This window comes from Phyllobates terribilis, unplaced genomic scaffold (assembly GCF_046119375.1).
Source record: "Phyllobates terribilis strain yellow unplaced genomic scaffold, ASM4611937v1 Scaffold_9__5_contigs__length_417890890, whole genome shotgun sequence".
Lineage (NCBI taxonomy): Eukaryota > Metazoa > Chordata > Amphibia > Anura > Dendrobatidae > Phyllobates > Phyllobates terribilis.
In genome coordinates this window covers 3,780,438-3,792,508 of record NW_027362769.1, presented here as the reverse complement: position 1 = coordinate 3,792,508, position 12,071 = coordinate 3,780,438, and the positions used below count along the sequence as shown (strand labels likewise).

The 12,071-nt window shown below is 41.2% G+C and overlaps 1 protein-coding gene across 2 annotated transcripts in view; it reads left to right on the top strand.

Moving 5' to 3' along the window:
* Window positions 1–12,071, top strand: part of SF3B1 (splicing factor 3b subunit 1) — a 277,913-nt gene that overhangs the window by 60,213 nt on the left and 205,629 nt on the right. For both annotated transcript variants that reach the window (XM_073646292.1, XM_073646293.1), the window contains 3 exons: window positions 8,405–8,581; window positions 8,694–8,931; window positions 9,318–9,530. In XM_073646292.1, coding sequence (XP_073502393.1) covers window positions 8,405–8,581; window positions 8,694–8,931; window positions 9,318–9,530 — 628 coding nt within the window. The remainder of the gene's footprint in view (window positions 1–8,404; window positions 8,582–8,693; window positions 8,932–9,317; window positions 9,531–12,071) is intronic.

Sequence of the window (12,071 nt, the reverse complement as noted above, 5' to 3'; positions counted from 1 at the left end):
AAGCCAGAATCGGGAAGGACGGTAGACGAAGGCCAGGAGAGGTTTGTCAGTGACTGGAGGAACGATATCAACGCCTCACAGAAACTGACCATGTTCTGGAGTCTACTGAGAGACTACAGACTGGCTCCATATCTGGAAAAACTCCCAGACCCCAATACCACCAGATCCTTAGCCGCTATAGACTTGGTGCCCACAATCTGGCCAACGAGGTCGGCCAACACAGACGGAGCTACAAGCCCAGGGAGGACAGACTGTGACCTGGAGGATGAGAACCACTTCCTGCTACACTGCACGAAATACTCAGCAGTGAGGGACACTCACTTCAGGAGACTCTGATCTCTTCCCGAACTTCATAACCATGAAGGAGGTAGAAGAAACATATATCCTGCTGTGGGAGGAACAGTGCAGTGGAGATAGCAGCACAGTATGTGAACGCATGCCATAGGCTGCGTGAAAGAACTATGACATGCCATGGACTTCCTTAGCCCCCACCCTGAATGTGCCCCCATCCATCATCTCCACAATCCCAATCTTTATCCCCTACTGTACGTGTGCTTTGGCAAAACTAATGTTTATTTGGTCCTGCCAATAAAGATTCATTGAATTTAATTATGTATGTATGTATCGTGGGTGTTGGGGAGCAGTAGCGGGGCACAGGAGGCAGCAGTCGTCTGCTGCAGCCTACCCTGTGCCCGCTACTAAAGAAAATGAATATTCCCTGCTCCCCACGCCCATGGGGTATGTGTGCCCACTATTAAAGCTCATGAATATTCCCTACAACCCACTCCAATGGGTTGTAGTGAATATCCATGATCTTTCATAGCGGGCACACTGACAGCAGAGTGGCAACAGGAGCCGTGCTGCAGTACAGTGCGCCAGCTAATGAGACTGAATGGTTATTGCTCCCCATGCACAGAGTCCCGGCGTGGGGAGCAGTGACTATTCCAGCACAGCATCTCACTGTGTGAGGGCGCATGGCAGGTACGACATGCGCGCCCTGCCATGCGCGGCTTAAACAGTGAGAGTGTTGGCAGCAGAGCGGGACAGTGCTGGAGGTGAGTATGATTGATTGTGTTTTTTTTGTTGTTTTTTTTTTTTGTAGGCAGCGTGATGGTGGCTCAAAGGGTGCCATGCACACCAGGATGGTGGCATCAAGGCGGTGCCATGCACACCAGGATGGTGGCATCAAGGCGGTGCCATGCACACCAGGATGGTGGCATCAAGGCGGTGCCATGCACACCAGGATGGTGGCATCAAGGCGGTGCCATGCACACCAGGATGGTGGCATCAAGGCGGTGCCATGCACACCAGGATGGTGGATATTAACCGAATTGGGGGACATTACCCCAATACCAGAGTCAGCAGCAGACCCCCCTCCCCCATAACAGGGCATCATGACCTGACCATCATGTATATGGCACCCTTCGTCCCTCTTCCTGGTATGCACGGCACCCCTCATCCTGGTATGCTTGGCTCCTGCTGCCGCTCTGCAGTCATGTGTGTGTGCTATTAAAGACCAGGAATATTCACTACAATCCACTCCCATGGGTTGTAGTGAATATTCATAGTCTTAAATAGCGGGCACACAACGCAGAGCGGCAGCAGGAGCCGTGCTGCCGGTACAGTGCGACCACTATTAAGGAGCGTGAATGGTCACTGCTCCCCACGCACACAGTCCCGGCATGGGGAGCAGTGACTGTTCTGCCACAGCATTTCAGTGTGAGGGTGCATGGCAGTTAAGCCATGCGCGGCTCACCAGTGAGATCCCTGTCGGCAGCAAAGCGGGACACAGCGCTGGAAGAGAGGAGGTGAGCATAATTTGTTTTTTGTGTCCAGCGTGATGGGGATGAGGGGTGCCAAGCATACCAGGAAGAGCGATGAGGGGGGCCATACATACCAGGAGCCACGCTGCAGGTACAGTGTGCGCGCTACTAAGGAAAATGAAAACTAATATTAATTTTCTTTAGCAGCGGGCACAGTGTAGGATGCAGGAGCGGGCTACTGCCTCATGTGCCCCGCTCTGCTTTCGTTCCCCCTATACTCCCCCACCAGCCACACAGTATGTATGTGTATATACAGTGCATCTTATATTCAATCTGTTATATTAAACATTAATTATTCTACATTTTGCAAATCAAAAAATATATTGAATTTGAAGAAAACATAATATAGAAAATGTCCACAGTTCCAAAGAGATCACCTCTTTCAATATCAAGTCACATTGTAATATCTTGAACATCATATTGTTTATGTAATAATCACCAATAAGAGGTTCTTATGTTGAGGTAACTTCTATATTATGTCTGAAGAAATCATATAAAGAGAATACTGATGGGGATGGGGGGGGGGGGTGGTGCTTATGCGCACAATCACAAATCTGTTGACATTATTGAAACAGGGTATGAAAATCAAGTGAATCCTGAAACAGAATGCATCCGCTTCAAACCCTTCTAAATAATAATAATCTGAATTTATCGTTGGTTCCGTTACATTCTGCAGAAAGTTCTTCCATTCGACATAAATTCACCATTTCATTGTACCAATGCAATATGCTAGGTGGGTTTTTAAGTTTCCAAATCTGCGGGATTATCGTCCGTACCAAACCTAAGTAGGTTTTTCTTTTGAGTACCTATTGAAAAAGGGAGAATTGACAGCAGAGCTATTTGGGGAGACCTTGTTACTCTGTTACCTGTGATACATTGGTAATTATCGAATACTTTCTCCCAAAATGGTTTCATTCTAGAACACTCCCACCAGCTATGAATCATGGAACCCACTTCACATTCACATCTCCAACACATTTCTGAAACTGAAGGGAATATTGCATGTAATTTAAAAGGGTAGTGATACCATAGTGTATTTTTATAGCTCTTCTCTTGTGCGCTCCCAGCATTAGTGAACTTGTGTGAAGAAAAACCCTTTTGCTCATTCAAGTGGGGACAAATAATCCCCCAAGTCCCTCTCCCATGCTCGCTGATATGCCAGTTTCTCTGTTCCCTCCTCTCTGCTCAATCCATCATGGATCACAGAAATGACATGAGTTGGTCCATGTTCCCGAAGGAACATGCTCTCAAAGAAGGTGTAGTTTGAGAGAAAATTTACATTGTAGTTATGTGCTACTACAAAGGATCACAATTTGTAAGTATTCAAACCATTTGATTTTCACATTTCGAGACTTTGTAAAGATACAAAAGAAGGTATCATACCATTTTCCAATATTTGAAACAATTAGGTGTCCTCCACTACCCTCCGACTTAGGAAGGACCCGCGTAGATATCCAGGTAGAAAGGAAAGGTAATAAAATATTGATGTGAGTGGACTAATAGTTTTATCTGGAAACACATTTTTTTTTCTCAGGAAATGCCATGTTTCCCTAGTTAATTTACACTTGACCAAGGTCTCTGAGTCTTCTTGACACCATGGTAGATGTCTTAAAGGGACTTCTAAGCCTTCCTGCTCCACCCCCTCCCATTGTTTAGTGTCTGCATAAAAGTGCCAATCTAGGATCCTCAGCAACCAGAGGCCTGAAAATATCTCTTGAAATTTGGAAGGCTTACACCACCCATTGATTTATGAGGAGAGAGTGTATGTTTATGCGAGGTTTAATCTTACCCCAAATGAATTTAATCATAGCTCACCTTAGTTTACTAAAACTATGGGGAGGAGAGATTGGTACTGTTTGAAAAAATGTACAAGAAACGAGGTTAAATGTCCATTTTCATAGCGTTCATTCTTCCAAACCAAGATAGCTTCAATTTACCATATTTCAATAGATCTCCATATGTTCTATTCCGTAAAGCTTGATGGTTAAGCTCAAATAATTTATTAAAATCCGAGGCAATATGGACCCCTAAATATTTCAGTGATTCCTTCTCCAATTTAAATGGAAATTGAGTCCTAACTTGTGTGGGAGAGATGTTCAAGGCCTCTGATTTAGCGTAATTGACTTTAAAATTACTGACTGATCCAAACCTATCAAATTCTTTTACAATCATTCGAAATTTTATTTGTGGTTGGAATATATAGAGAAGTAAATCATCTGCATACAGAGCTGCTTTATAAGACTTAGATCCCACTTTTTATCCGTGAATATTGGGATTATTTCTGAGAGCATTGGCCAGATGCTCCATTACCACTACATGTAGCAGTGGAGATAGGGGTCACCCTTGTCTAGTTCCATTGTTAATTGCAAATGGAGCAGAAAGAAAAATTATTTACTGTTGCTGTTGGGCTTTTATATAGTGCCATAATTTTCTGTAGGTAGCAAGGGCCCAAACCTATGTCGTAAAGCTAACTCAATGAACCCCCAGTGAACTTTATCGAAAGCCTTCTCTGCGTCTATAGATAGAACACCTAGTGGTGTGGATCCAATTCTTGCTTTAGAAATTAGTGTCTTAATGGCATTGTCCCTAGCTTCTGGTCCTTTGACAAAGCCTTACTTGATCATTATTAAGTGAAGAGCAGAGTAAACGAGCTAACCTATCGACCAAGATTTTTGAAAATAATTTAATGTATATTTTTTAATAAAGGGATTGGTCTAAAATTAGCAATTATTGAGGGGTCTTTACCTGGCTTGGGGAGAACACTAATATGTGCCTCTAGAGATTGGGGGACAAATCCAGTATTTCCATCAATTGCATTAAAGGTTTTGGCCATTATTGGAGAGAGTTGCTCGCTAAACTGTTTGTAAAATGCCGGCGTAAAGCCATCTGTGCCAGGGTATTAACCTGACAGAGAGGCTCGTATCGCAGAATCATTTTCTTCTATGGATATCACCTCTAACAGATTTTCCACCATTGAGTCACTCAACATGGGCAGAGGCATCGCCTCGATGTATTCTTTAATCTTATTGGAGTGATCTGAGGGAGACATGTCTGCAAATTGGTTCTTAATGTTGTATAGATTCTCATAGACATAAAAAGATCTACAATTTCTTTGGGATTATGTTCATCCCTACCCTCTTTCCCTCTGACATATGGGATAAATGTAGCTGTCATATGTGGGTGGAGCGATCTTGCCAGCGGTCCCCCGCATTTATCTGAAAAATCGTAGGAAAAAAAGCTATGATTTTTCCCTGGATTGCGAATATTTTTTATCTAAGATTCCTTTTAAGCCGTCTTTTCTTAGTTACCTCAACAAGGGTGGAGGCATGGAGATTTTATTTATGTAAAACTTCAAGGGAGTGAATTTGATTTATACTGTGTGTGTATATGTATATATGTGTATATGTATATGTATATATATATATATATATATATATATATATATATATATTATATTATGCATCTCAATAAATTAGAATATCAAAACGTTCATTTCAGTTCTTCAATACAAAAAGTAAAACTCCTATATTATATAGTCATTACAAACGGTGATCTATTTCAAGTGTTCATTTCTGTTAATGTTGATGATTATGGCTTACAGGCAATGAAAACACAAGTCATTATCTCAGCAAATTAGAATAATTAACAAACACCTGCAAACGCTTCCTAAGTATTTTAAAAAGGTCCCTTAGTATGTTTCAGTAGGCTCCACAATCATGAGGAAGACTGCTGACTTGACAGATGTCCAGAAGTCAGTCATTGACACACTCCACAAGGTCCCAGAGTTCCAATTTTCATTTGGAAATCAAGGTCCCAGAGTCTGGAGGAAGAGTGGAGAGGAACACAATATAAGCTGCTTGAGGTCTATTGTGAAGTTTCCACAATCAGTGATGGATTGGGGAGCCATGTCATCTGCTGGTTTAGGTCCACTGTGTTTTATCAAGACCAAAATCAGCTCAGCAGTCTACCAGGAAATTTTAGAGCACTTCTTGCTTCCCTCTGGTGACAAGCTTTTTGGAGATGGAAATTTCATTCTCCAGCAGGACTTGGCACCTGTCCACACTGCCAAAAGTACCAATACCTGGTTGAAAAACAACAGTATCACTGTGCTTGATTGGCCAGCAAACTCGCCTGACCTTAACCCCATAGAATCTATGGGGTATTGTCAAGAGAAAGATGAGACACCAGACCCAACAATGCAGATGAGCTGAAGACTATCAAAGCAACCTGGGCTTCCATAACTCAGCAGTGCCACAGGCTGATCGCCTCCATGCCATGCCACATTGATGCAGTAATTGATGCAAAAGGAGCCCCGACCAAGTAGAGTGCATTCACTGAACATACATTTCAGTAGGCCAACATTTCGGATTTAAAACATTTTTTTCAAGCTGTTATAAAGTATTCTAATTTACTGAGATAATGACTTGTGTTTTCATTGGCTGTAAGCCATAATCATCAACATTAACAGAAATAAACATTTGAAATAGATCACTCTGTAATTACTATACACTGTGCAGAATTATTAGGCAAGTTCTATTTTAGAGGATTATTTTTATTATTGATCAACAACTATGTTCTCAATCAACCCTAAAGACTCATAAATATCCAAGCTTAATATTTTTGGAAGTTGGAGTGGGTTTTTTTTAGATTTGGCTATCTTAGAAGGATATCTGTTTATGCAGGTAACTATTACTGTGCAGAATTATTAGGCAACTTAATAAAAACCAAATATAATCCCATCTCACTTATTGGTTTACCTGGTGAAAATAAACATCAGTGCACAAAATTTAGAAATAAACATTTCTGACATGCAAAAACAAAATCCCCAAAAAATTAGTGATCAATATAGCCACCTTTTCTTTGATGACACTCAACAGCCTTCCATCCATAGATTCTGTCAGTTGCTTGATCTGTTTTCGATCAACATTGCGTGCAGCAGCCACCGCAGCCTCCCAGACACTGTTCCCAGAGGTGTACTGTTTTCCCTCCCTGTAGATCTCACATTTTATGATGGACCACAGGTTCTCTATGGGGTTCAGATCAGGTGAACAAGGGGGCCATGTCATTATTTTTTCTTCTTTTAGACCTTGACTGGCCAGCCACGCTGTGGAGTAGTTGGATGCATGTGATGGAGCATTGTTCTGCATGAAAATCATGTTTTTCTTGAACGATACCGACTTCTTCCTGTACCACTGCTTGAAGAAGTTGTCTTCCAGAAATTGGCAGTAGGTCTGGGAGTTGAGCTTCACTTTATCCTCAACCCGAAAAGGTCCCACAAGTTCATCTTTGATACCAGCCCATACCAGTACCCCACCTCCACCTTGCTGGTGTCTGAGTCATAGTGGAGCTCTCTGCCCTTTACTGATCCAGCCTCTGGCCCATCCATCTGGCCCATCAAGAGTCATTCTCATTTCATCAGTCCATAAAACCTTTGAAAAATCAGTCTTAAGATATTTCTTGGCCCATTCTTGATGTTTTATCTTATGTTTCTTGTTCAAAGGTGGTCGTTTTCCAGCCTTTCTTAGCTTGGCCATGTCCCTGAGTATCGCACACCTTGTGCTTTTTGATACTCCAGTAATGTTGCAGCTCTGAAATATGGCAAAACTGGTGGCGAATGGCATCTTGGCAGCTTCACGCTTGATTTTCCTCAATTCATGGGCAGTTATTTTGCGCCTTTTTTGGCCAACATGCTTCTTGCGACCCTGTTGGCTATTTGCCATGAAACACTTGATTGTTCGGTGATCATGCTTCAAAAGTTTGGAAATTTCAAGACTGCTGCATCCCTCTGCAAGACATTTCACAATTTTGGAATTTTCAGAGCCCGTCAAATCTCTCTTCTGACCCATTTTGCCAAAGGAAAGGAAGTTGCCTAATAATTAAGCACACCTTATATAGGGTGTTGATGTCATTAGTCAACACCCCTCTTCATTACAGAGATGCACATCACCAGATTTACTTAATTGGTAGTTGGCTCTCAAGCCTATGCAGCTTGGAGTAGGACAACATGTATAAAAAGTATCATGTGATCAAAATACTCATTTGCCTAATAATTCTGCACACGGTGTATGAGTTTCACTTTTTGTACTGAAGAAATTAACTTTTTGATATTCTAATTTTGAGCTGCAAATATATGTGTGTGTGTGTGTGTGTGTGTTTCGCTTTTCATGATTAGGTGTTGCTACAAGTGTAAATTGTCATTGGAGAACCCCCTATTTTTAGACTTGGGATCAAAGGTTTCAAAAGTAATTTATTATATACTTAGATAACCAACCTTTCTGCAAACTTACCGTATATGAATTGAATAGAGGAGTGTTATCCTTCTCCTCCTTTTCCACCTCTTTCTCCTTGTTTTGCTTTTACTTGTGGTTGGATTGCTAGAAATGGGTGGAAGCTTAAGATTGCCATTTTTGTTTGCACCATCATATCAATTTAATTAAAAAAAACAAAACAAAAACAAACCTTTTGTATACATTAAATGCAAAAGTCCTTTTTTCCTTCTCTGTAAAATAGCATTATATATTTTATCACTATGTATCATTCCATCTTTTCTTTGATCCATTTTTTCTTGTTTACATCTGTAGCGTGAGATCCATCAACAGCTTGCAGAAAAGGCAAAGTCTGGTGATTTAAAAGTGGTCAATGGATCTACTTCATCTGCATCTCAGCCACCTTCGAAGCGCAAACGAAGATGGGATCAGACAGACCAAACACCAGGGTCAACCCCAAAGAAGGTTTCCAGCTGGGATCAAGCCGAGGTCGTTGTACTTAATCTAATTACTTTATTTCACTAAGTATTGCATTACAAACCTATTTCAGAATTTTTTACCTTTTACATTATTAATTTGCGTTTTTCTTTTTTTTTTGCCTTAGACTCCTGGGCACACTCCTTCACTGAGGTGGGATGAAACTCCAGGACGTGCTAAGGGAAGTGAAACTCCTGGAGCTACACCTGGATCAAAAATTTGGGATCCAACTCCAAGCCATACACCTGCTGGAGCAGCAACCCCCGGTCGTGGGGATACTCCAGGGCATGCAACACCAGGCCATGGAGGAGCAACTTCTAGTGCTCGTAAAAATAGATGGGATGAAACTCCTAAAACAGAGCGTGGTAGGTTTGGTGACTTTTTTTTTTTTTTTTGCTCTGTTTTGTATCGCCGACCTTTCTTTCACATACTTACTTTTAGACACTTAATAAATCTGTGCCATCCTCTACATTTTAAAATCATTTGTTACCCATAGCATCCAATCACAGAGCAACATTAATTTTACCAGAGCAATTAAAAATATTAAAGCTGAATGGATACTTTGGGTAGGAAGGATGGGTTCCTTTTAGAAGCTCTTGATGAACTATGCCCTTAATTTTTTTTTTTATTTTATTTGTTTCTCTTGCTATTTGTTTTTTTATGCTTGTTGCAAGTTCTCACCATTATTAATAATGTCTGTTTTTTTCTCTTTCCATTTTTCCCTGCTAATTATCGTTAATTTTTACTTTAGATACCCCAGGACATGGAAGTGGTTGGGCTGAAACGCCACGTACAGATCGTGGTGGAGAATCAATTGGTGAAACTCCTACACCTGGAGCAAGTAAAAGAAAGTCTCGTTGGGATGAAACTCCTGCTAGCCAGATGGGAGGTAGCACCCCTGTTTTGACCCCAGGGAAAACGCCAATTGGTACACCTGCAATGAATATGGCAACTCCAACTCCAGGTATGTTTTTGTTTGTAAAAAAAAAACAAAAAACCTGTTATCGACTCAATATTAACTTGTAGGTCAGTATGCTGTTTGTCTTCTTTTTTTCCTCCCCTTATTGACCCAGCGGTCATGGTGCACATTGGCACAAATGACAAAGTTAGAGGTAGGTAGAAGGTCCTTAAAGATGATTTCAGGGAATTAGGCTGCAAGGTTAAAGCAAGGACCTCCAAGGTGGTATTCTCTGAAATACTGCCTGTACCACGTTCCACGCCAGAGAGGCAATGGGAGATTAGGGAGATAAATAAGTGGCTCAGGAATTCGTGTAGGAAGGAGGGGGTTTGGGTTCCTGGAGAACTGGGCCGACTTCTCAGTTGGCTACAGGTTCTACGCCAGGGACGGGCTGCACCTCAGTGGGGAGGGTGCAGCTGTGCTGGGGGAAAAATGACTAGAAGGTTGGAGTGTTTAAACTAGGGATTTGGGGTGGGGTTGGGGGGGGTTATTAGTGCAGATAGTGACCTGGGCACGAATAAAGAAATTGGGGGTGGGGTTAGAACAGTCAGTAAGAAAGAATGGAGGTACCGAGAGATACATAAAATACATGTACACTAATGCCTGAAGCCTCACCAACAAAATGGAGGAATTAGAATTAATTTTGTTGGAAAATAATTATGACATGGTGGGGATATCTGAGACCTGGCTGGACGAGAGTCATGACTGGGCAGTTAATTTACAGGGCTATAGTCTGTTCAGAAATGACCGTACAAACAATTGAGGGGTGGGAGGGGTGTTTATATGTAAAATCATCCTTAAAACCCATCTTGCGTGAGAATATATGTGAATCTAATGAAAATGTAGAGTCCCTGTGGGTGGAGATAAGGGGAGGGGGAAAAAATAATAAATTACTGATAGGGGTTTGTTATAAGGCTCCAAAAATAATAATAAGCAGCGGAGAATATCCTCATAAAGCAAATAGATGAAGCAGTGACTCAAGTAGAAGTCCTTATTATGAGGGACTCCAACTACCCTGAAATACATTGGGGAACAGAAACCTGTAGTTCAAGCAAAGTTAATAGGTTTTTGACAACTATGAGAGACAATTATCTTTCACAACTGGTTCAGGACCCAACAAGAAGGGGGGCACTGCTAGACCTAATATTAACCAACAGGCCAGACCGCATATCAAATATACGAGTTGGGGGTCACTTGGGTAATAGTGATCACAAAATAATAAGCTTTCATGTATCCTTTAATAAGATGTGTAGTAGAGGGGTTACAAGGACACAAAACTTCAGGAAGGCAAATTTCCAACGGTTGAGAAATGATCTTAGTGCAATAAACTGGGACGATATCCTGAGACATAAAACTACACAAAGCAAATAAGAGACATTTATTAGCATCCTGAATAGGACCTGTGCACAATATATACCCTATGGGAATAAACATGCTAGCAATAGGAGGAAACCGATATGGCTAAATAGAGCTGTAAGGGGCGCAATAAGTGACCAAAAGAAAGCATTTAGAGAACTAAAGCAAGTAGGTAGTGATGAGGCATTAAATAAATATAGAAAATTAAATAAATTATGTAAAAATCAAATCAAGGCAGCAAAGATTGAAACAGAGAGACTCCTTGCCAGAGAAAGTAAAAATAACCCCAAAATATTCTTTAACTACATAAATAGTAAGAAACTAAAAAATGATAGCGTTGGCCCCCTTAAAAATAGTCTGGGTGACATGGTGAATGAGGAAAAAGCCAATATGCTAAATGATTTTTTTTTCAACAGTATTTACACAAGAAAATCGCATGACAGAAAACATGATCAGTGATGACAAAAATTCTCCATTAAATGTCACTTGCTTAACCCAGCAGGAAGTACGGCTGCTTCTAAAAATCACTAAAGTTGACAAATCCTTGGGCCTTGATGGGATGCACCCGCGAGTACTGCAGGAATTAAATAGTCATAGATAGACCATTATTTTTAAACTTTAAAGAGTCCATAATAACAGGGTCTGTACTACAGGACTGGTGTATGGCAAATGTGGTGCCAATATTCAAAAAGGGGACAAAAACTGAATTTGGAAATTATAGGCCAATAAGCTTAACCTCTACTGTGGGTAAAATCCTGGAGGATCCAGCTTTGCTTCACTAGCAGCTATTTGAGGCAGTTGATGGCTGAATACTTCAGCCATTATTTGCCGCGAAAGATGCTGGCTCGACTTGCGAGCCTGCTTCAAAGGCAAGGTGAAAACCTATGATGGACATATTACGCCATAGGTGGTTAAGGGGTTAAAGGTGTGCGTGGCCCAGACTATACAGTTATACTATACAGTTCTGGTGACTGAGATGACAAGAGACCAAAGGCATGTCATTTCAGGGGAGGAATGGGGGGGCAGGGTGTTAATGTTGAGACCAAACGAGTGTTTTCCAGGTACAATTACAGGCGATAACCTTAAAGTAATTTTGACTTTATTTAAGCAGTAGTTTATTTTATTCATAAATCTATTTCTTTATTGCTTCTTTGGGAGACACAGGTAAACATGTGGTGTGTGCTGCTTTCA